A 21435-nucleotide genomic window follows, 5' to 3' on the forward strand; every position below is an offset into this window, starting at 1 on the left:
AATCGGCCCCTTTGGCTGAATGCGAAGCTGGCGACCGGAGCAGGTGCCTTCTTCCGCGTCGCTAGTTTCTTAGGAAGTTGAGGAGGCGCCTGGCGATGCGAGGTTTAAATCCTCCCCGTTTCTGTTCACTCGCGCGAACACCAACTCCCCAGGATTATGTTTTAACGTGGAAACAGTTGATTATTTATAAACTCTACTTATAAATACAAAGAACTACTCACACAATAAAGCTGCGGCTCTCCACACCTTTTGTCAGGGTTCCTGTCACTTGAGGACGTTCTCGCTTGTAAAGTGACAGAGTGCTGCTGGCCTTGCCCTCCTGTTTGTCTCCCTTTTTATTCGAGTTTGGGTACGATGTTAACTGGCACCATAATTCTGAAAGGATTGGGGCACGGAGCTGTCACAACGGGGCCAGTTGGATGCCGACCATCACCCTGGTCCGCGACATCACAGCGACAGCTACGCTCCTCGTCCGGATGGAAAGCCACCAAGTGCACGACAGGCCGCCACCACACCAGGGACGCAGAACTCAACGCCCAGAGCCGGAGAGTGTTAGGAAGACAGTTTTGGAGATCTTTGTCACCCCAAATCACACGTTCTTAATAAGTATTAATGTCACATGGCAGCTTTTGGTTTGGCTTTTTTTTTTTGTTTTTTGGACTGTGCCGCGGCTTGCGGGTCGTTCCCGACCAGGGAGTGAAGCCGGGTGGCGGCTGTGAGAGCCCAAGATCCTAACCACTGGGCCACCAGGGAACGCCCACATGGCAGATTTTCAATGAAACATTTCAGCCACATAATTTAGCTCAAATATGTAAAAAAGGGCAAGGTGAAACCCCAGGTTTACTACTGAGCAGGTGGTAGATAGAGCAATAGAATCTAGAAGACGTCCCTCTAATTGCAAGCGGCAGACCCTTGGATTATCTAATCTCCGTGCCTATTTCCGTGTCTAGCAAAATGCCTGGTATCCTGCTTACTTCATAGGGTTGTTGCTGTTGAAGTGTGAGGGTACTCTTCAAAAGAGATGCTGGTTATAATACCTGTGATGAACGTAGGGCTCTCAATGTCAGTTCAACAGTTGGTGAGAACCGGGGGAAACGTAGTAAATATGCAGGAAACACACACTGCACGTTTGGTCATATGTGATACAGTCGTTAGTGTCACACCACGGACTGAGACTATCTTGGATGCCCACACAACAGCCCGAGCCCTAAAGCTAAGAGGTGTTGTTTCATTGCCTATCCACACGCCACCAGCTAATGAGCGTGGCTGCCCGGCAGTCCCACACAGGATGGCCATGTTGTCAGACGTGGGAGCTTTGTCACAACTTTTTCAGTGCTTAAAAGATTTTTAATTTTCAGAAAGGAATCTTGGAGGTGATCTAGCCCAATCCCTTCATTTAACAGCTGAAGAAGCCTTGCGGCCGACACTGGTTGATGGGAGAGCCAGGGCGGAAGTCCAGGTTTCCCGCCCACACTCTGCCCCTCAGCACTACAACTGTCCTGTTTCATTCTTCAATCCCGGTTATGGGTTCCACCACTGGAAACCTCTGGTTTTAGGTGCCACAGGATATGCCAGCTGGAATTAGCACTGAGCCCACAGATGCTCTGGCAGCAGTGCAGGTCCTTCCAGGAGGCCGTGCTTCCATTTCCTGGATAGGGAGAGCTTCGAGGTATCTTGTTAACACACGACTGAACCCTGCTCTTACACCTTAGGCGACACAGTCCTCACAGCAGGATTTGTTATGTAGGAACCCTCATAAACCAAGATTTCACTTCAGAGATTTCAAAGTTGTGCCCTTCTATGGCTAGGGATACACACACGGCCCCATCACACAGCATTCGTTCTTACCGTTCGCACACTCTACTGTAAATCCTTAGTACTGGCCTTGAACGTCTCCCCAAATAGCTGTTTCCCACGCTTATACTCACATCAGTAGCTCCACTGCCTCTGATCCTTTTACACGAATTTATTTCTATACAAGGTTCTAAAAACACCCCTTGGTTTTGTACATAAGTTTTTCTTTTTTTCCTCATTTTAAATTACTTTATAACAACTGGTTTCCTGATTTTTTTTTCCATTTTCTCTTTTCTCTGAAATCTGCCATGATTTAAAAAAAAAAAAAAAAGACGAAAGGAAATAAAAATGCCATTGGCCAGAAGACAGGGTGGAGAAAAACAAAAGGGACAAAAATAAACATCAAATATGAAAATTCTCAGAGATAATGCATTTATAAACACAGAAATGGTTACAACAAAGATGGCCGTGATGAGTGGGTATATATATATTTATATATATATATTTATATATAAATCCGTGTCCGGCAACTGACCGCGGCACCTAGGGAGCTAAGTCCAGTCCTTGCATCTGCCCCGAACTCTCCCTTCTCTGCAGCCCCTTTATCGTGGGGTTTCATAAAGAACCCGCAGCTCCTTAGGTTGGGGACGGGGAGACTGAGCACAGGGCCTCGGCTGGCAGAGAAGGGGAGAGGCTCCAAGGAAAACCATAACCCACACTTCTAAGCCAACGTCGGCCATTTTGGGGATCTCCGGCCCCTTGGGGACCACATCTCGGCCCTTGCCCCTTTACAAATAAAGGGGGTCTGACCCGCCCCAGACCTCCCTCCAGCATCAGGTAGGAAGTGAAGTGAGATCATGAGGGGAAGAAAACGGCTCCCAGGGACAGGGGCACGGGAGGAACCTCTGTTCTTTCGCAGGCAAGAACAGAACAGGAGGCTGCTTGCATTTAGGGCTCCCTCCTCTGTGCCGTCTGGGAGTGCCAGCCTCTAGTCCTCTGTCAGCCCGAGCTTGGAGGATTACGAGGGTGAGGAGAGAGTAAGTGCCCACGCTGGAAAAGTCTCTATGAGGTCATAGCAAACCCCTCCCCTGAGCACCAACCCCCAATGTTAAAAGCTACGCTTAGGCGGGAGGCTGCTGGATTACGCGACCAGCTCAGTACTCCTCTGCCATTCAGGAGGGCTGACGTTCCTTCGGAAGAGGAGCTGAGACAATAAGGATGGTATCCTGTGAGAGAAGGCCATGCCTGAGGCCCAAGGAGATGGAGCCGTGGCCTGTCAAGGAAGAAGAGGACTTTTCCCACCAAGAGGAGCTGGAGAAAGAAGGGACCAGAGCCTCTTCCCCTCTCCCCGGGGGCGGCAGCACAGGTCTCTACGAGCTGGCCAGGTGCTCTACCTGGATGGTGCTGGTGGTGACGGTGAGGCAGATGTCCTTGTGGTGCTCTGCCGTCTTATAGGGGGTCAGGTCGAAGGAGCACTGGGGCGGGGGATTGGGGTTGCTGTCCCCGCCACCCCCGCCCTGGGGGGCCGCCCCCGGGGACTGGAAGTGCGGAGGCTGTGGCGGCTGCTGCTGTGGCTGCTGCGAAGCCTGGGAGGCCTGGGCCTGGGCCTGCGCTTGGGCCTGCGCTTGAGCCTGGGCCTGGGCCTGGGCCTGGGCCACTGCCGCCGCCGCCGCCGCCGCCTGCACCTGCTGCTGGAGATCAGGAGGGTTGTGTTTGCGCATGTGCTTCATCAGGTACGTCTCCTGAGGGGGATGGAAGAGGGGTTGAGGGAAGAAAGAGAAGGAAGGAAGCTCCCTGTAACCAGCACCCCGGGCTGTTACCTTGAACAGAACGACACTTATACAGAGGTGCTCTGGAGCCACGCGGGTTCTCCCCATGAGCCACTTTCAGTGCTCGCACCGGGTGGACAAGGTGGGGGGGGACCTTTAGGGTAACCGTGGGCATTCAGCTGGCACGGGGAAAGCTGTCACTTTCTCAGAGATCTCTGAATGGAACAACCTGACCACCTTTTTCTGGAGTCTAATGGAAAACATCTAACTGAAATCTCTCGTCTCTCACAATTTCAAGACGCTTTCTTTTGTCCTGTGTCTAAGTAAAATGAAGACTCACTGCTGAGCAATCGCTATAGGCTTAAGGGACCAGGCATCCCCCAAATTCCTCAGCTCTACGTCTGTTCAATTTCTGTTCTCTTTACTGATCCCGGCAAGGTGGAGCAAGGGACGGATGGGGTGTATTCACTGCGGCAGCTCTTTATCGGAAAGGCGGGGTGAAGCCGCTTGCGGGGGCGGGGAGGGGGGCTCCGAGTGCTCACCGACGTGTACGCCCGGCTGCAGATGGTGCAGGTGTACACCTTGGCATGCTTCACTGTGTGCGTGGACAGGTGCACCTCCAGCGAGGTCGCGTCCGTGTACGCCCGGTGACAGTTGTGGCACTTGAAGGGTTTATCTTTGTTGTGCTGCCGCCTGTGGGACTGAGAAAACAAGGAGAAATCAGGACGGCTGCACCACTCTGCCCTCCTGCCTCCTTGACCTTAATGGAAAGCCCTGGGCTGGGTGCCAGGCCTCCTGGGTTCTCTTACATCTGAAGGCAGCAGAAATTGCTTCAAATGAAACTTCAGACGCTACCAGCTAAGGGAAGCAGCATCCTGCAGGATCCTTAAAGTCAGAATGACGGCTACACCTGGTCCCACTAGTCCAGTGGTTCTCAAAGGGAGGCATGGGGACTGCCAGGGAACACCAAGACCTTTTCAGGGGGCCCGCAAGGTCAAAACTATTTTCAAAATAATAATAAGACACCATTTGCCTTTTCACTCTCATTCTTTCATGACTATACAGAGATTACACAACGTGTAATATCGTAAAGACTGAACGCAGCAGGTAAGAGAATCTCTCCATCTTCTAGTAAACCAGACATTAGAGAAACGTGCATAAACATAAAGCAATGCCGTTCTTCTCACCAAACTTTCTGCGGGGAGGGAGATTAAGAGATATGTTATTTATGTTAATGTACAATGGGTTTTGTTATTTTTAAACAAATTACTAAACAGTTTTTCAGTTTCATAATGTCTACGTAATTAGGTGTCACCCACATCAACGAAAGCTCTTTGGGCTCCCCAGTGACTGTTAAGAACGTAAAGCGGCCTGAAAAAGTTTGAGAACCACTGTACTAGTCAAACGGCACTGTGACCCCAAGTCTTAGACTCAAGTCCTCGTGTGGAAGGTGGAGCACCTACCTGCAGGTTGGAGAGCTGTGTGAAGGCTTTCTCGCAGCCCGGGTGTGCACATTTGTACGGCCTATCCCCGGTGTGGATTCTGCACGGGACGAGAGAAGAAGAAAGGGGAAGGACATCAGCAAGGCCGCTCAGGGACCAGCGCCTTAACAGGCCTCCTCTGGGAGCACAGGGTGGGTCTCCAGGAGACGCCAGCGGGCCCGACTGCTGCTTGCTGCCCGCACCACTCCACTCAAGCTGGGCTCCTCTCTGCTGGCGGAGGGCCGGGGGCTGGGTGGCCAAGGCGCGGGGATGCCACGATCTGGCAGCCAAGGCAGCTCCTACAGTCACCGGCCCTCACGAGAGTTCAGAAACGTGAGATAAACACACGGCGAGAAAAAAGAAACACATAACACTTCTCCCTTGGCCTCCAACATACAGCCAGAAACTACCCCTTCAGCCTTAACACCAATCCCAGAGCAAGTTCTGGGGTCAAAGAAAAGCACAGAGTTATGCGAACTGTGAAGGGCGGCAGCAACATCGATGCTGGTGGAAGCTCCTTGGGGCTTTTCCCAGCTCAGCCCCTAACGGCAGGAAATGCCTAGTTTAGTACTGATCTGACCTCTTTCCAAACACTATAGGGCCCTCTGCTGAGACGAGCCAAGGACTTGAAGGTTGGCAGAACCCTGCTCCTTGGCAGGGACTTCAGAACCATCTCTGTGACCAGGTGCTTTTCGAGATCCCGGGTATGAAATCCTGAAAACCTCGCAGGACACATCTCCTTGTGAGGAAAGCCCGATTCCTCCTCTTCGAGAAGCAAGCTGTCGGACCACTTTAAGAGGGATCACCACCTCCAGAAGCAGCCGGGAGAGGAGACCTGTAGCCAGCAGGAGTCTGGACTCCAGCTCAACTTGAGATCCCACTGAAGGAGACCATCAGCTCTTCCAGGAGGCAGGCTCGCCTCCGAGCCACTCCAGATTCACGGGACAAAGTACGCATCCTTACGGAGTAGGAGCATTTTCGTCTCACTTGCCGGTTCTCTGTGAACATTTACGCTGCGCTTTGTTGTCTCCTGTACCCCTGGCATCCCTCGGAGCCTTGCTTGGTGCTGTAGGTGTCGCTGAGTTGGTACCCAGCTGAAGTCTGATTATACCTCCTCCCGTTCATAATCGGTGCCCTAAGGGCTAGAGGGATGGTCTTCTCCGACCAAATGGCCCTGCTTTGACATCGAGAATCTTGCAGGATGTGTGCACAGGTGTCTCCAGGGAGGGAAATGAGGGAAGGAAACGTCGGCTCTGCTCCCAGTGAGTTTCCTCCTCCCTCGGATCAGGGAATGTCCCACAGTCACTGTGTCTCCTCGGCGCTGCTTCTGCCCCAGAAAGGCTCTCTGAGCGTCCACTTGCGTCTCCAGTCTTGCTTGGTCTTCCTCCCAGATGCCAGCTGTGCTCTCCTCCGGCCAGCTCTCTCCTCCAGCCGGGTCTCTCCCCCGCCCCCCGCATGCGGGTTGTTGTGTGTGTCCGGGGCGGGGGTGGGGAGGGCATGCCAGCGGGGCGGGGGCAGCAGCCCGCCACTCTCCCTTACCGTGTGTGCTGCTGGAGGTGGGAGAGCTGGCGGAAGGCCTTCTGGCAGTAGGAACAGTTGTAGGGCTTGGCCCCCGAGTGGATACGGAGGTGCTGGGCCAGGTAGGAGGTGTTGGCGAAGGTCTTGGAGCAGTGCGGGCACTTGTGGGGCTTGATGGTCTCCGTGTGCATCTTGGAGTGGATCCTGCCGGAGAGGAGAGGAGGGAAGGGGGGAGGAGGGAGCGGTTCGACACCACGGGCTCAGCTCTCCGCTGGGTGAAATGATGTTTCTTGACGGATGAGAGCACCCCTTCCTCCCTCCCCCACAAACCCGCGCCGGCCTGGAGAGGCTCGTGAAGAGGACACCCACATCTAGGTTGCTGCTCATCTTAAGTCGGTGGCTAGAATGGCAGTGAGATGATGAAGAGCTGCACCCCTGGCTCCTGTAACCTTAAAGATTTCGGTCTCGTCAGCCCTCTGCTTTGTGCCAAGGTTACACACTCACCACAGACACCCTGCTTCCAAACAGTAATTTGAACAAAGACCAACACCGCCTGTCCCCCATGGACCTGAGGTTGAATGCACACCTTGGCTCTGAACTGACGCATATAGTAAAAGCAGGGCCTGCTCTGCAGAAGATTTCCGAACACAGACACAGAGAGAAGCCACATAAATCGTTGCAGACCTTGGGACCGGAGAGCACAATGTTCCAGGCACCACCCCCAAGCTGCAGGGATACGCAGTTTAGTTTTCACAGACAGCAGTGGGAGAGAATCGAGGCTCCCAAAGGGCAGAGTTGCAAGGGACAAAAGAAAACATGTGGAGAAGAGAGGAGGCGTGGGCCACGTGGCCTCGGGGTTAGGGGTCCACGGCAGGGAGTCGGGGGGAGACTGAAAGCAGCCTTACCGGGTGTGCTGCTGGAGGTGAGAGAGCTGGCGGAAGGACTTCTCACAGAAGTTACAACTGTAGGGCTTGGCCCCCGAGTGGATACGGATGTGCTGGGCCAGGTAGGAGCTGTTGGCGAACGTCTTGGAGCAGTGTGGGCACTTGTGGGGCTTGGTCTCGGTGTGTGACTTGGAGTGGATCTGCATCTCCGACTTCGAGTAGAACGTCAGGGAGCACATCCGGCACCTGGGCCAAGGGAGGGCAGCGGTTAGCACCCTGCCCACCGTGAGGGCGTTGCTGAACCCGCCCCTCCACTTCCAAAGATGCCAACCTATCTGATCTCTCTTCTATTCCAGTGACAACGCGAGGCCCTCGAGAGGAGGAGCTCTATTTTATCTACCTTTACAGTCTGCCCTTCTAATACAGCCCAACACAAGTATTTAATAAGTGTTTGCTGAAATGCCTGGACTCCCTAAGTGTGTACATAAACAAGAATTCAACCAGGTAAGACAGGAAACTCTTATTACAGGCCCTGGGCGGACACGGCCTTCACCGAACCAGGAGTATCACCTAGCCTCTGTCTTTCTTCTGCCTGTAACTTGACTTCAGACTTCTAAAGAACCCCTTTCCCCAGTCTCCCGTGGAGAAAGTACATCCCTCAGGTAATCCTCAAGCTCCTGAGGTGACAATGAGGACAAACTGACTAGATTCCTCAGAGGACTTTTCTCCTGTCTCCTCAGATAACTGTCTTCTCTCAGATTTTCTCCTTTCTGCCAGTGATTTCTAGAGGGATGAGGTAAGAATTACCAGGGTTATTTGGAGGGGGCTTTCCCAAACCACATGTCCGGCCTCCGCTCTGGATCTGATGTTCCACCGACTCCCCCCGGCCCCCTGGCAATCAAGTGAGAATTACTTCTGCAACGAGCCAAGGTAACTGCTGGAGTGGGCTGTATCCCTCAAATATGAAGGAGAAAAAAAAGACTGGCAAAATACCGAGCCTCCCCGCTAAACCTTTCCTCTTTCCTAGCTCAATGCCAGCACTTCGGGTTGACAACAGTATCATCTGAATACACTTTCATGCATCATCTGAGCTGGTAATCCTTCTTCCTGCTCTTATACTGCCCAACAATATGAAATAAGGAGGCCTGTGGGCAAGATAAGTCACAATTATTCAGACTTTACTGGGCGAAAGCTATCTATATGTGAGCTGGAACCCTATCACTCAAACAACTCACCAGCACACAATGTGGGCTGAAGCCAGGCCACTGGGGCAAGTCCCTCTTCTCTGGGTCCCCCCCCAACGTCTCTCTCTAGGAGGGGCTTAGGATGGTGAAGGGTGACTTCTGCTTTTTTCCTGATCCCAAGAGAATATTCAGAGAATAACTGAGATGCAGACTAAAAAGAACTCTGAGCTCCTCAGAGAAGAAGAGACCACTGTTACTTGGGGGTATGGTTCCTGTATTAATGCTTCCATTAAAAATCCAATCATTGAGGCCAATTTCTAGTTCTCTAGTCACTTGATAATTCTGAAAGAAATCCGATTACCTGTTTACCAACCCCTGGCTGTTGTCTGGGATGCCCAACCATTGTGTGGGAGGGTGGGAGGTTCTGTTTATAGTTAGCAGGGTCCAAAGGACACAGCCAACAGAAGTCTGGACACCAGGGCTCTACTCAGGGTTCAGTTACAGGCTTGCTCATCAATCTAGACCTCAATTTTCTGGTCTGTAAAATGGAGAGATAAATAACTGCCCCCCAAAGGGCCAGCAAACACCCAGGAGAGTCAATGGTAAGCCAAGCATTTGCTAACAATAAAACCGCATTAAGGTCAGCAGCACCAGTGCTGAATGAGCTCATGCTACTATATACCTCACTAAAACTGAGGTTAGAAAACTAGACACAGTGTCACTTGGAGAGGAACTGCACTAGAGTTACAAAACAGCTTCCCTCCGCTAAGATTTCTCAGACAGGTGGAATGATTTTAGCTCAAGCAAAACCTCATTAGTTTGCCTGTGAATGCTGAACACATAACTGCACCCCTTAACCTGAGATTAGTTATAGAAGAGAAAATCACCCTCTTCCTCAAAGTTTTCAACGAGGGAAGAATCTGCAAAACTTAAACTCACCAATAATGGACTGGCAACAACATGAGCTGTCTCCAGAGGTATGAGTATAATAAGGATAACATAACAATAACACAGTAATAACGGTAGTAATAAGTGCCACCTGTTGTTGTGCCTGACACTGCCGGGCTCCAATTAGGTCCTTTAAACACATTGTTTCCGCTCCTTAAAACAACCTGGCAAGTACTATCCCTGTTCTACAGAAAGGAGCACAAAGGCTCAGAAAGGTAAAGCAATTTGCCAAAGGGCGAACAGTGACTCATTCTCACCTAACCTTAAGACTCCTCACACTAGAGGTATCCAGGGGGAAGCTGGACCATCCTATCATCTGCCAGAAATGTTTAAACACTAAAACTACAGAGAAGCCAAATAAGTACAAGCCTAATGCAAGATGTCAGGTGCTGGGAAAGAAACCCGATTAGGAGAGCTGTGGCAGTGGGCAGTGGCCGTGTCGCTGGGCGCACAGCTCCAGGGGGCACCATTCACACCCGACACCACAAGGGTGCTCCCTTGGAGGCCTGCAAGGCAATGGCCTTGGTTACAGTAACCGCTTTGAAGTGAATTATCAACGCTTTTTCCCCTAAGATGTTCAAAAACACTTTCAGATACTCTGATTTTCCCTCAAAACATTTCCACAGGATAGATGAGGGCCATGACTGGTCTTCAAATTTTACTAGAAATAAGTTGACTTGCCCAGAGAAAAAGAACCCAGTTCCCCTAATACCCAGTCAAATGCCACAGACCACAGGAATGGATGTGGTTGACCCACACCTGTATCGAAACGGGGACTCCTCGTGATTAAAAAGATTCCTTTGGGACCTCAGAGTTCTGAGTTTCTGAAGAAATTGCATTTACCTATAACATAATCAATCCCCCTTAAATTCAGAGTTCTCTTTAGTCACCTGGAGGTAGTGTGTGGAAAATCCTATCAGGGCTGCCCTCCAATTGTACATTCACATTTCTTTGCACATGCACAGTGTGGCAAGTCCAGAAATAGCTTTAATGTGGGTCCGGAAGACAAAGAGAGAGAAACCTTGGCAGAACCAGATGACGCTGATCCACGGGAAGGGCCCTACAGAGTGTCAGGGAGCCCCCCCACCATTCCTGCAACAACCGGTCTTGTTCAGGTGTAGCTCCAAGTCACCATGACCTCACTTTAAGCGAACACATAAAAATCCAAATTTCTACAAAATAAATTTAAAAGGGATTTTCATTTTATGGAATGTATGATACCTTTAAATGAACCAAACTTGTCAAGTACCTTTATAATATGATGTAAACATTGCTCAGGAACACTTTTACTGTGTAAGTGGGGTACACCTGTAATAATAAAGCTGCAGTGAACTTTCAGATTACGAGCTGGAATTCTGCAGTGCTCAATACTTTCTGCATAGCAACACTCCCCTCATTTTGACTTACAAAGATGGATTTAAACGCTCTGAACTCTCCATGGTAGAAGTGTACAACACATAAAAGTAAATGCTACATGATGACTATTTCTCATCTCTTTCGAAGTTCCCAACATTTCAAATCTCATTTGATATATAACTCCCAAGAGCTGGGAGGCATAAACAGAATTCTCCCCATTTTACAGATGAGGAAACTGAGGCCCAGAGAGGGGAAAAGGACTTGCCCAGGGTCACACAGCAAGTTCGTGGTGGAGCCGGGAACTGAATCCATGAGCCCAAGGCTCTGTCCATTTCCTGTGCCGCAGTTCCCTTCGCTCCTAAAATGGGAACAACATTGCCCATCTCGGTACGCTAAGGACAGACCCAGTCTCCCAGCCATGCACATCTACCCCTGTCTGTGTCAAAGCTGTGACGGTGGCTATTCCACTCTGTACACTGGGACCAGACTCCCCAAACCCACTAGGGCCCTTGACGGTTCTCAAGGGGATTAAAAGATTTCCACCTTTCAAAGGGCAGGGAGTTTAGATATGTACTTATTTTTGTATAGTACCACATGCAAATATGCTTATAATGGTTTTTGGCAATGGACGACTTAAAGGAAGTAGAGGATCAAAAGAACTTCCATGAATGAGAAAGTGAGAAAACAGCCATCTCACAAGCGTATATTCCACAGGGGGAAGGGGAGGTATCCTATTCGTTCCACCTTTTTATACAGACCCCTCCCATCATCCCAACCATGCAGGGTCAGGCAGGCTCAACGCTCAAATACGGCCCAAGAACCGGTGGATAGCACACTGGTTAAGGTTAGGGGCTTACCAGAAATGTTTCTTGAAAAAATAGGAATGGAAAATGTAGAAACCAAAAAGGAGCTGGAGACAAGAGTCTCAAACCCAGTCTAAAGCCTCATTACAAGAAAGAAATTCCATTACGTCACCCCAAAATAAGTCAATGCTGAAGACCTCAAAGAAGGAAGGGGTGAAATGGGTCTGCATCCTGGGGAAGAGGAGCCAGAGAAGGGCCAGAAGCTCCACCGTCCTAACCCTCAACAGAACACTTGACATGCACGTGGATCCGAGGCGGAAGCTGCCGGAGCGCGGAGCCCGATGGGGGCAGGGAAGCTGAGAGAGCTGCACCCCACCCTGCCCGGCTCTGATCCTCACCTGTAGGTCTTGCCGTCTTTCTGATGGTCATCGTCATCCTCAGGGGAGAGGACGTAAGGGTCGTTCATCTCGGGAAGCCCCGATTCCAGCATCCGCTTCTTCTTTCGGCCCCGGGGGGGCTTAGCGGCCACAGTGCCGCCGCCGCCACCGCCGCCGCCTCCTTCCTCTGTTAGGGTCGATGCTACCTTCTTGGAGAGGTCAGGGACCACCTGCAGGGCTTGTGAGCCAGGGGGAAGAGCTGAGACAATCATGGGAGCCGAAATGGGGAAGGTCTGAGCAGACGAGGCTGTGGTCACGAGGGAGCCTGAGGGGGATGTGATAACCAAGCCGGGACCTAGGATTGTGAGAAAAAGGAGATGGTGTCATGTTGCCCAGTCCGGATCCTAGTCCTACGTCATTTTCCCCAGATCATGGTCTATTTAACCCCTCACCACCGCCCCCCCGCCCAGAGTATACAGGAAACCCCAAACCCTGTAGAAAGACAATGGTCTCCTAACCCCTGTCCCCACCCCGCCCCCAGTAACGGTGAGATTTACCCCTTGATTGACTCCCTTCTCTTCTCCACCTCTGAGAACAGGAGACTCCTTGATTCAGAGAAGGAAAGAATGTCACCTCCTCAAAGGCAGGGACCGCATCTTCTACTTCTTTGTATCGCCCACAATGCCTAGCGCATTGCTAGGCACACAGTAGGCACTTAATAAAAATCTGATTGAGTAATCAAACACATATCCCACTCCCCATGTCCTTGGCGCCCTCCAGCCTGGGGTACTGATCGTGGAGGATCAACACCTCAGATTGGAGAAGAGCAGAGGGTGCTCACCAGCGGTCATCAGTCCTGTCGACGGCACAGGGACCACCGTGATATTCTGGGTAACGGATGCCTGGCTATGTGGGGTCAGCTGGTCTGACTTGGACTCTGTGTCCATGCTGATGCCCGAGGGCAGGGACACCGAGGCAGGCACTGTCAGCAAGGTGGGGTAGTGGGGTGGAGCCAGCCCACAGCCCTTCTCTGGCAAGAGCTGGTCCTTCATCTTGTTGATGAACATCGTGTTCTCAATCTGAAAGAAAAGGAATGGGACAGTGGCCTCTGAGGGAGAGTCCCGAGTCTGTCTGCTCCCTCGGCACCTCACACTGTCTATCCTCTGTGGGGATCAAAAGGCGGGTGGTTAATATCTGTGCTTCCAGAGAGAAGCTGAACAGAAACGCTGTGTAATTCTCAACGATGGGGGGCCTGGCGAAACAGCATGGGATTTATCTTGCTTCAGTGTCCACGGTAACAGGACTTGCTACTCAGAGCTGAAAAAAGTACCCAGTGGAGAAGAAGCAAAAAACCAAACACCACGTACCTGTCCTGAGACCGTGGGGATGGAAGGCCAGAAGTACGGGTTAGAATTGAAGTGAGATTCTTCCATTCTACCTGAAGAAGGAAACGAGACCACATCACACTCAGGAATCATCTGAAGCAGCTGAGCAAGGGCGAAGGGGCGCTGAGGAGCTCCGGGTCTCTTCCCCCAGGGCTGGGAGCGAGGAGTCAAGGCCTCAGGATCTAGCATATTAGTCCCTCTGGTCAGAGCCACTCACCACTACATCCCCATCCAACAGAGGCTATCCCAGTTCAGATGCTGGTGAAAGAACTTACACACATCTCATTTACCCACACAATGTTTCCTGTACCCCAAATAAACAGAAGTGGTATTTCTTTCTTTGGCTGACAAAAAGAGAAATTGAAGTCCTGAGAGAGGAAGGCTCGGAACCAAGGTCCACACAAAGCAGGTTACCGATCGGCCTGAAAACAGCCAGGGTACCTGTCATTGTTCCTCTCCTTTCACCCCTCAAATCCATCTTTCTTGAAATAAACAATTTCAAGGGGTCCAACTGACATGTCTATAGTTCCCTGTAGCCTGAAAAGGTTCTAGGCCAGAATACAAAATGTCCAAGAGAATTAAAGAATGAAATTGGCGAGAATCAGAATCAAGGTCTTTGGGGTACCAGATGATATCTGGGGACCACGCCCCATGGATCCCACCAAGGTCTGAGAACATCTGTGATGCTGCACTGGGTACCACACACACTGGACTGACCAGTAAGAACCTAGGAGTTACCAGTTTTAAAAGGGGTTCTAGGGAATTTCCTGGCGGTCCAGTGGTTAGGACTCTGCGCTTTCACTGCCGAGGCCTTGGGTTCGATCCCTGGTCGGAGGACTAAGATCCTGCAAGCCACATGGCACGGCCAAAAATAAGGGGGGACTGTTTCCAGCACCAGCACCCCAGATCTCCACCTAAAGGGATTTAGAACAGGGACAATGGTGGGTCAGAACACACACACATTACCAGACTCCTCTGTAGTTCTCAAACACTATACCTCTAAGAGTTCAAGTTCTCCTCTGTACACGGATGACAAGTAAGCTTAAAACCTGGGGAGGGAAGAATAAGGAGCAAGAAAAGGAATCCCTCAGAATCATGTTGCAAGTCACCGATGGGTCCGGAACGCAGGCATCCCACCACTCATTTTCATACTCTGATCGCTTCTCCTAACAAGGCTTAATTGCAGGCTATTGGTCCAGAGTAGCTTCCCAAAAGCCTGGACCAGGAGAGATCCAGGCTGGCAGAGGCAGGGGAAGCGGGAGGAGGACACGGGTGGGAAGGGGAAGGGAGGGAATAAACATTAACACCGCGGTGCTGCTTCAGGCCGAGAGCGGCCAAGCTCCGGGAGGGACAGAAGGACCACAGGACGCTGTGACTTGTAGCCTGGTCACACACATGGTCCCACTGAGGACACGCTGGAGGCGGACACCAGGGATTCTAAGAGATGGGCAGAGAAACTGGGTCTCAAGCAGTGACTAAGGAAACCAGGAAAGTTCTTCAGCAAAGGAGGTGAAGCAAAAGATCTCACTCTAAATGTAACGGTGTTCCTGGTCCTTCTCCAGAAGCCTCATCACATTTTTTGCTCTACTGAACAACACTCTGAATTTTCATAAAACCTATAAAGGGAAGCAGAACTGAATTTCAGCCTATTTTTCCCCAAAAGTAGCAAAGTAGAGTAGCAAATCTGTGGCTACCACAGCTTCATACAAATGAGATGCAACTTTAAATGCCCTGAGGGTCAGGCACAGACCAATCCTGCTTCCCAAGTTATAAACACAGTAAAACCAGACACTCTCCACACGGGTGCCACCTAGCTCCCTGCCAACTTTATAAAGGGCCTCGAGCCTCAGGCCCTCCGGAGGCAATGGACGTTGAGAAACAGTGAGATCACAGTGTAAGGGGACCCGATCTTGCCCAGCTTTGGGGGAGGCAGGGGCCACATCCTGAACTGCCCCCAGGTTCTAAGACAGGACCCATCACCCAGTAGGCAATGCCACACTTGGTGAACCGAGTGGCAGCAGACTTCGCATACGGACACTGAAAGCCAAGCCAAGGGTTCCGACTGGGACCCACAGCCCCATCCCTCTAACCTTCTAGCTGAGATGCATGAAATCGACAAGGGTGGCGGCTGTGGTGGAAAGGCAGTAGAGAATCAGGCTGGAGAGTAAAGGAAAGGAGGATCTAATCATAATATCCCCCTAAAGAGACAAGGAAGTAAATGCATTACGGATGTGAAAATTTAGGAGGGAGGAACTGAGAGCCTGAAAATAAGGCTGTCCTCAGGATTCTGGCGAACAAGGCTCCTCCCCATGCCCAAACTACATCCATTCTTAGTGTCCTGCCAGGGGCTCAGGGGAAGCAGTTTCTGAGTCAAACATGGCCTGTAGGTTGTTACAGAGGGGCACGAAGTGACTTGGAGGACAGTATCACCACCACCATTAGCATCTATTAAGAGCCCACTGTGTTCAAGGTACTGTTCTGAGCACTTTACAAGCGTCGCACCATTTAATCCCACAACAATTCTATGAAGCAGGAGAGTGCAATCCCTATTTTTCTTTTTTCTTTCTCTTTATAAAAACATTTTACTGAAATATAGTTGATTTATAATATTGTGTTACCCATTCTTCAAATGAGGAAACTGGAGGCAAACAGTAAACAGCAGAACAGGGATCTGAACCCAGGACCAAAGAGCAAGCTAGAAAAGGGTCCTACAAGAGACCAACTCAAGTACATGCTCTCTGATGCTGGGGCTTGATTCACAAATCGAAATTTAGACTATTTCCAGAAATGGACTATATACTTTTCAGGTAGTTCTCAATAAATGCTTTCAACAATGAAGTTTTCAGGGAATTCCTTGGTGGTCCGGTGGTTAGGATTCCACACTTTCACTGCCAAGGGCCCAGGTTCAATCCCTGGTCAGGGAACTAATATCCCACAAGCCACAGCATGGCTGCCAAAAAAAAAAAAAAAGCAAACACCAAAAACGAAGTTTTCAATGACAGCAAAATGCAGTGAAAGATGATATTCTCTGTCCACATCCAGTGAAACCTCACCTGGCCACCAAGATAACTGATTTTAGAATGATGGGGTCTGAATTAAAAGGCCAGACTGTCCAGAAGGGGTACATAGAAGGAAAGGCCCCTCCACCTCCCTGGATACCGTCTCTCACTCTGCTTTGGTTCCTAAAAGAACAAAGCTGAAGATCAGAACCACAGCCGCTCCCAGGACGAAATGATAAACGTGTCTGTGGCTCCTGATAAATACATCAGCCCAAAAGGGGATGCACGGGGAGCCCTGCTTGCCCAACTGGAAGCAATAGCCGCCTGCAGGATGACACCGGAGAAAGGGTCAACACTGTCCTGATGCCAGAACGTGATGTAAATGGCGCCCCCTGGGGTTGTGTCACAGGGTGCCCTGGCACCAGCTCGCTCAAATACCTGCCAACTGTTGTCTTACCACTTCTCCTTTCAACTCTCTATTACGCATGGAGGAACACCCACCAAACCATCCTGACATCCAGGTACGCACATACGAACATTCTTAAAACCCGAAGAAAGCAATGATATTACAGGGAAACTTCACCTCTACACAGAGTGCCAGTTTTCTTTTGTTTGTTTTATATTTTGGCCACGCCGCATATCTTGCGGGATGTCAGTTCCTCGACCAGGGGTAGAACCCAGACCATGGTAGTGACAACACCGAATCCTAACCACTAGGCCACCAGGGAACTCCCCACGGAGCATCAGTTTTGATGATTATGCCAACACATTAAAAACAAACCAGAAGGGGTTCACCCTAGACTGGGAAGGAAGAGGCAGGCTTCTATTATAGCCCCAAAGCTCAGGAGAGAAGGAAGAACACGGTAGGTGGAAAGATGATGTTGGCAGATTGAAAATCTGGGTTCTAATTCCAACTTTACTACCGCACCATGCCTCTGCTGTTCTCCAATAAGAAGGGACGTTTACTATAATTAAGTTGGACAGCATTTTCCTTTCAAGAGGTTCAGGAACTACATACTCCTTTTCCAATCTCAAAAGAAATCTTGGAAGACTGAGAAGGTGAAGAAAAAAGACAATATTAAGTTATGTCCATGAAACACATAGGAGGACTTGAACTCTTGCACCAGAGCTCTGTCCATCTGTTCATCCTTCCCCAGTGCTATCAGCCATCCAGGGATAAAGACATCACTGCCTCCAGCATTGCAGTTTTCGTAGAAGTACTGAAGACCACCACTTCTTTCCTGGTACTTACAATTTTTACATTTTTTCCCCCCAAAATAAAGCATGGTTTTCTTTTCTCAAGAAAATAACATTCTCTCACACAACCAACCTTTAGGAAATCATGAAATACACCAACCCAATTTAGTAGCCAGAGGACGGACCGAGGAATCAAAGCTTCCAGAATCTAGGTTTAGGCCCTACATCAGTAAATGACTCTGAGTAATTTACGACTCTCCTAAATTTCTACTTGGGTAGAGGATGGAAGAGTATCAAACCCCTAAAAAATTCATAAGGCACATGGAATTGAGATGGAGACAACACACAGAAGAAAAAGAATAAAATGCTCAAAGTACTCCTGAGGAGAGTTAGAGAAACACTTCCATGTGATGAGGACTATTCGTGACAATTAGCAGAAATTACATAGAGACCACATAATTATAAAGGAACTACCCAAAAGTATCAGATCTATAGCCCGCAGCTTACTAATCACCAACTAGAAGCACTAACAAGAAAAAGAGATGCAAAGAACAACCAACTCAAATTCAACTACAGAAAGAGCTGGAGGGGCTTCCCTGGTGGCGCAGTGGTTAAGAATCCACCTGCCAATGCAGGGGACACGGGTTCGAGCCCTGCTCTGGGAAGATCCCACATGCCGCGGAGCAACTAAGCCCGCGAGCCACAACTACTGAGCCTGCGCTCTAGAGCCCTCGAGCCACAACTACTGAAGCCCACGCGCCTAGAGCCCGTGCTCCGCGACAAGAGAAGCCACCGCAGTGAGAAGCCCACACACTGCAACGAAGAGTAGCCCCCGTTCGCCGCAACTAGAGAAAGCCTGCGCGCAGCAACGAAGACCCAACGCAGTCAAAACTAAAAAAATTATTAAGAAAAAGAAAAAAGGAAAGAACTTGACACATGGATCTCGGACACTCTATTGAAAAAAACTGTTCCAAAATGCACAACTGCAGAAAGGTTGCAATATTAGCTAAGGACTTGAAGTGAGGAAACACACAGGACCATTTCTCCTCAGTTAGGAAACAAATCTTTTTCTCAGGTCCTAAGGGCATTCGAGAAGGTCCACCCCAATAGGATCTGGGGACTTCCTACTGTGAACTCTCCCAAGTACAAAATAACTGAGAACAGGTTTATCCCAATTCTATTGGGAAAAACCATCACACCATGCCCAAAGAGACCAACAGGACCACTACCACCACAAAGCTGGCAATCTGAGCCAGCACCTCCTACCCCGGGCACCACTAGACCACTGTACCTGCACCCTGCAGAGAGAACGCCATAGTGGTTCCCCTTGTCCTGCCCGTTCCACTATTAACTGACGGACCTGCGCATTGTGAGGCAGGAAAGAAAAAACAAACCAAAAAAAAAAAAAAAGTCTGGAGAAGAGGGAATATGCACCTAATATTTAATCACCAACTCGGCTCAGAAACCTATGGGGAATAAATTTTATAAACCAGCCTGGAATTGGTTCTCAGAAGACACCTCTAAGATTATAAGCTCTGAACTCAAACTCTCTTGGGTTGATATATTGTCATTCTCAGGCAACCTAAAACTCAATCACCATCAAACCTCATATTCTGAATTCTTCCAGAGCTACTTCTGGAGTCTACTCCATACAGTTTTATCCATTTTATTTCAAACTACCCACGAATCAGTTTTTTTCCCCCAAACTTCACCCTGCCACGTCAAATTCAAATAACATCACACCACGGATTCTAATCACTCACCAGGTCCACTCCAAACACTGATGCAACGTTAAGGATACAAACTCCACTCTAAACTCAGTTCTGCTTGTTCCAAACACGAGAAAGCCATTCCATTAGCTATGCCACAAAGGCTACAATGGCAACTAGGGCCCATTTATCTCCAAAGCAGAATAAATTTCTCCTTTGGACACAGTGCAACACTGCTTAGTGAGTTCACTTGAGCATCTCACAACTCATTCTTGTTGAGGACTGGTGGGCATGGAAGGTGATGGGGTACAGTGCCAACTTTCGCACAAAACTTCCTGGGTATCCTCAAAAGATAATACGAAGAGGCTGATTTTTCTCCTACAGCAAACACCAGTATTACAATTGCTATTACTTGAACAATTCTGTCACGCTGTCCGCAAAAGAGCCATTTGATTATGACCCCTTCGCCCCCCAAAACTGGAAAAGCCATTAACCCCAAATTGTCTTACCCTCTCTCTCTCTTCCTCCTGTCGTCTTATTCCTTGTCCTTTCCAGGGCTCCTGAACTTTCTGTAAACAAATTGTCTGGGTTACAGGGGCCGGTAAGGGTGCAGCCACCGGAGAACTGTGGAGAACCTCAGGAATTCTTTGACCATCAGCACTCAGTCCAGAAAGCAGGCGGACCCCCGACTAACCATCCAAAGATGCAAGGACAGAACGACAGCAGTGCAGGGCCACCCGCTATGTGGATACAAGGGAAATACATCCAATTCCCAGCAACTAAGACGAACTCTACCACCAGTGCGTGGGGTCCACCCCTGGGCTCAGACACTGGTTCTTCTTGGTCTCCCGGGGCCGCAGGTAACCGGAGGCGGGGGCGGGGGTGTGTGGGGACGGTTAGAGAACAGAAGAGCTGGAAGAAGAGAAGCGTCCCTGCCTCCAAGGATTGGCTCAGAAGGCAAAGCTGAGGACCCGGGGGGGGGGGGGGGGGGGGATGCACAAGCCCTTGTGTCAGGCACAGTGCCAGTTCAGGCCCAGGCACTTCCTCTGGCCGCCCCCCCCCCCCCCGCCGCGAGGACTTCGCCCCTGCCTACCCAAGGCCCTGCGTCAAGAAGTACCTCCCTCAGCACAGTGGTCTAGCTACTGGAGACCCCGGCTGTCCCCCAAACACCTTCGCTGCCCTGAGACAGCCCCTGGGCGCCTTCTCCTGAGGTCGCCCACCACCCCTTCCTCTAAGACCCTTCTTTGGGACGCCCCTCCTTCCTCTCCGGGGAGCTGAACTCTGCCACCCACCAGACAGACACCCGCCCCCTAAACCCCCCCATTCCTCCCCATCGCCCGCTCCTCCACAACCACTTCCGGTTCCGGGACGGACACACGTACAGTCCCATCGTGGACCCCCCCTCCCCGCCCCCCCCCAAGGAAAAGGGGAGGGGGAAGGAGCAGAGAGCTCGGCGCGCGCCGGCTGCAGCGGCGCGAGACTCACCCGGCGGCAACGGCTGCGGCGGCGCCAGAGCCGGAGCCAGAGAGCGGGAGGGGCGGCGTTTGCTGGGAAGGAGGGAGCAGAGTGCGGTGGGAGGACCCGGAGGGGGCGAGGGGAGGGGGATAGCGCCAGGCGAGCGCGCGGGCACGCACTTTAGGCGCGAGGCAGACCCACACACTCACACGCACGGATCGTGCGCGAGACACCCGCAGGGCGGGGGCGCTAGGCAGTGGGTGGCCCCCTCCCTCCCTCCCTCCCCTAACACTCACCCGGAAGTGGTGCCGCAGCTCGTGCTCCCGAGAACCCCGATTCCTCCACGCCCCCTCCCTCCCTCCCTCCCCCCACTGGCTCGGAGTTGAGCCGCGGCTGAGAGAAGGCGGGAGCGCCGGAAACGAAAAGGGGGGAGGGAGGGAAATAGCAATGTTGGGGGGGCGGCAATGGGGAAAGGGGGGGTGAAAATGCAAAGGTCGAGTCACTTCCGGGAGCAGCTAGAGCACATCCGGCGCGGTTAGCGCTCCAGCATACTCAGGGCGGAAGTTACGACAGTAG

At 50.9% G+C, this 21435-nt stretch overlaps 1 protein-coding gene across 4 annotated transcripts; it reads right to left on the reverse strand.

Moving 5' to 3' along the window:
* Positions 1 to 1595: 1595 nt before the first annotated feature.
* On the reverse strand, positions 1596 to 21301 carry ZNF384 (zinc finger protein 384). 4 transcript variants are annotated; one of them, XM_082849330.1, is made up of 11 exons: positions 20890 to 21002; positions 19914 to 19973; positions 13482 to 13552; positions 12956 to 13193; positions 12136 to 12469; positions 11200 to 11292; positions 7468 to 7692; positions 6584 to 6766; positions 5027 to 5105; positions 4106 to 4264; positions 1596 to 3536 (listed from the first exon to the last, which is right to left on the reverse strand). In XM_082849330.1, exons 3-11 carry the CDS (start codon positions 13545 to 13547, stop codon positions 3165 to 3167), a joined length of 1749 nt encoding a protein of 582 aa, XP_082705456.1. In that variant the 5' UTR covers positions 13548 to 13552; positions 19914 to 19973; positions 20890 to 21002; the 3' UTR covers positions 1596 to 3164. The 4 variants fall into 4 exon arrangements, with proteins under 4 accessions (XP_082705456.1, XP_082705453.1, XP_082705454.1 ...); XM_082849327.1 differs by lacking the exons at positions 6584 to 6766; positions 11200 to 11292; positions 20890 to 21002 and adding exons at positions 12672 to 12719; positions 21156 to 21301; XM_082849328.1 differs by lacking the exons at positions 6584 to 6766; positions 11200 to 11292 and adding an exon at positions 12672 to 12719.
* Positions 21302 to 21435: the final 134 nt, after the last annotated feature.

The sequence above is a fragment of the Leucopleurus acutus genome, assembly GCF_964270905.1.
Source record: "Leucopleurus acutus genome assembly, chromosome: 11".
NCBI classification, from domain to species: Eukaryota; Metazoa; Chordata; class Mammalia; order Artiodactyla; family Delphinidae; genus Leucopleurus; species Leucopleurus acutus.